Here is a 1969-nt window from a genome sequence, read left to right on the forward strand (position 1 = left end):
ATTCTAAAACTTCAAAAGCCATACATGTATGTACTTGAGTGTCATAAGCTCAATAAATGGCTTAAGTTACCTAAGGTAAACAGTTAGCATCAAGTGAGATCTTGACATAGCATTCAGCATTGTGAATACATTATGGCATATCAAGTTAGCAATAAATAGCAATCAAATAGCAGAGGAGTTAGTATATCTCTCCTGAAGTGTGGGTGCTTCTTCCTGAAACACTGTCACTAGATTTATATTCCAGGAGCAGTCAGAGTCATGTTTTAGAACAAGGCAGGGAGAATAAGCGAAGCAAACCACTTTGAATCTGTTTGGTCTTAATGCTATAGATGACAGGGTTCATAAAAGGGGGAAAAAGGAAGTAGATGTAGCTCATTGTGATGTGAACTACATGAGGAACATTCTTTCCAAACCTGTGAATGAATGTCAGACCAACCACAGTGACATAGAAAACCAAGATGCAACAGATATGGGAGACACATGTGTTGAGGGCCTTGGCCCGCTCGTCTGTAGAAGCAATGCCCATGACAGTCTTGAGAATTAATATATAGGAGAAAAAGATGACCAGGAAATCTAGCAGGACCATTGCAAATACGACCACAACTGGATAGAGACGATTGAATGTGATGTCAGCACAGGCTAGCTTGATGACATCTTGGTGTAGACAGAAAGCATGGGAGAGTACATGGGATCGACAATATGGAAACCAGTGTAGACGAATGATTATTGGCATGATTGACAGACCAGCCCTTGTCACTACACCTATGCCAATCTTGATGACCCTAGAATCAGTAAGGATGGTGGTATACCTCAATGGGTTGCGAATGGCAATGAAACGGTCATATGCCATGGCAAGCAAGACCCCTGACTCTACAATAGAGAGAGTGTGGATAAAATAGGCCTGAGAGAAGCAGGCTCCATGGCCAATTTCCCTGTGATTTAACCATAGTACACCCAGCACTGTGGGCATGGTGGTCAATGTTACTCCAAGATCCGTAGCTGCCAGCATACCTAAGAAATAATACATAGGCTCATGGAGGTTATGGTCATCCTTAATGAGGAAAAGAAGGGTGCCATTGCCAAGCAGTATGGAGATATAGGCTATCAGTAATGGGAGGGAGATCAGGTGATGGGCTTTCTCCAGACCTGGGAAGCCAGTGAGCAGGAATGGGGAAGAGGAAATATTCAGCCACACTGCAGGCATTTCAGACAGACATATTTCCTTCAGATAAGATGATCAAACATGATTCTTTAGGATTTGTCCCTTGAGGATGCTACTTGCTGTGTGGATGATCAGTGGTCCTGCTTTCCAAAAAACAATGATAATTCAATCATTTGTAGGAGCTTTCTAGGTATGGGAAAACAGGATATGTCAAGAACAACTATATACATTTCCAGAGCTCATATCATTGGAAAGTACATTATGTATCGGTGAAGGTTAGGCTTAGATGAAATCTGTAAATTCTATTTTCCAAAGAAAATGAGGTATTGTTGAATAGTGCTTTAATAGTATTGGTATTTACAGGGCTATTTTCATGGTACTCCTCATCCTGAATGTTGGTATTTAGAATAGACCCAAAGGTTGCCCAGAATAAATGAGACAGAATGCTAGAAAGCTTCTAAGCATTGTTCGAAGACTAGGCATGGATATGTGACTGCAAAGTAATGTAAAGAAAATTGTAAGTAGAAAAAAGTTAATTTTAGGATTGGCTATATCCATTATGCTTATAAGTAATCTTTACATGATAAAGGTCTAATGATTTTTGGGAGGGAGAAAAATGTTACACCACTGACCTGCATATGGATTTACCCAAAACAAATGAGCCTCCAAGTTATTAAATAGTGTAGTACGCTAGTTTCCCATGAGCTCTTCCAAAAGATTCTAAGTTTTCTAATACACTTATAAAAATGAACAATAAAACAAGTCTATGATAATCCCTCGGAGGAACAATTTGGTAACATTAGACAA

General features: G+C 39.7%; 1 protein-coding gene across 1 annotated transcript; it reads right to left on the reverse strand.

Moving 5' to 3' along the window:
- Window positions 1-256: 256 nt before the first annotated feature.
- On the reverse strand, window positions 257-1204 carry LOC127680789 (olfactory receptor 51B6). The gene has a single exon (XM_052176478.1). It carries the CDS (start codon window positions 1202-1204, stop codon window positions 257-259), a length of 948 nt encoding a protein of 315 aa, XP_052032438.1.
- Between the last annotated feature and the right edge of the window lie 765 nt (window positions 1205-1969).

This window comes from Apodemus sylvaticus, chromosome 1 (assembly GCF_947179515.1).
Source record: "Apodemus sylvaticus chromosome 1, mApoSyl1.1, whole genome shotgun sequence".
NCBI lineage: Eukaryota > Metazoa > Chordata > Mammalia > Rodentia > Muridae > Apodemus > Apodemus sylvaticus.

What these genes read in the sequence shown, in the direction of transcription:
- LOC127680789 (XM_052176478.1), bottom strand. Translation starts at nt 1,204, where the DNA reads ATGCCTGCAGTGTGGCTGAATATTTCCTCTTCCCCATTCCTGCTCACT.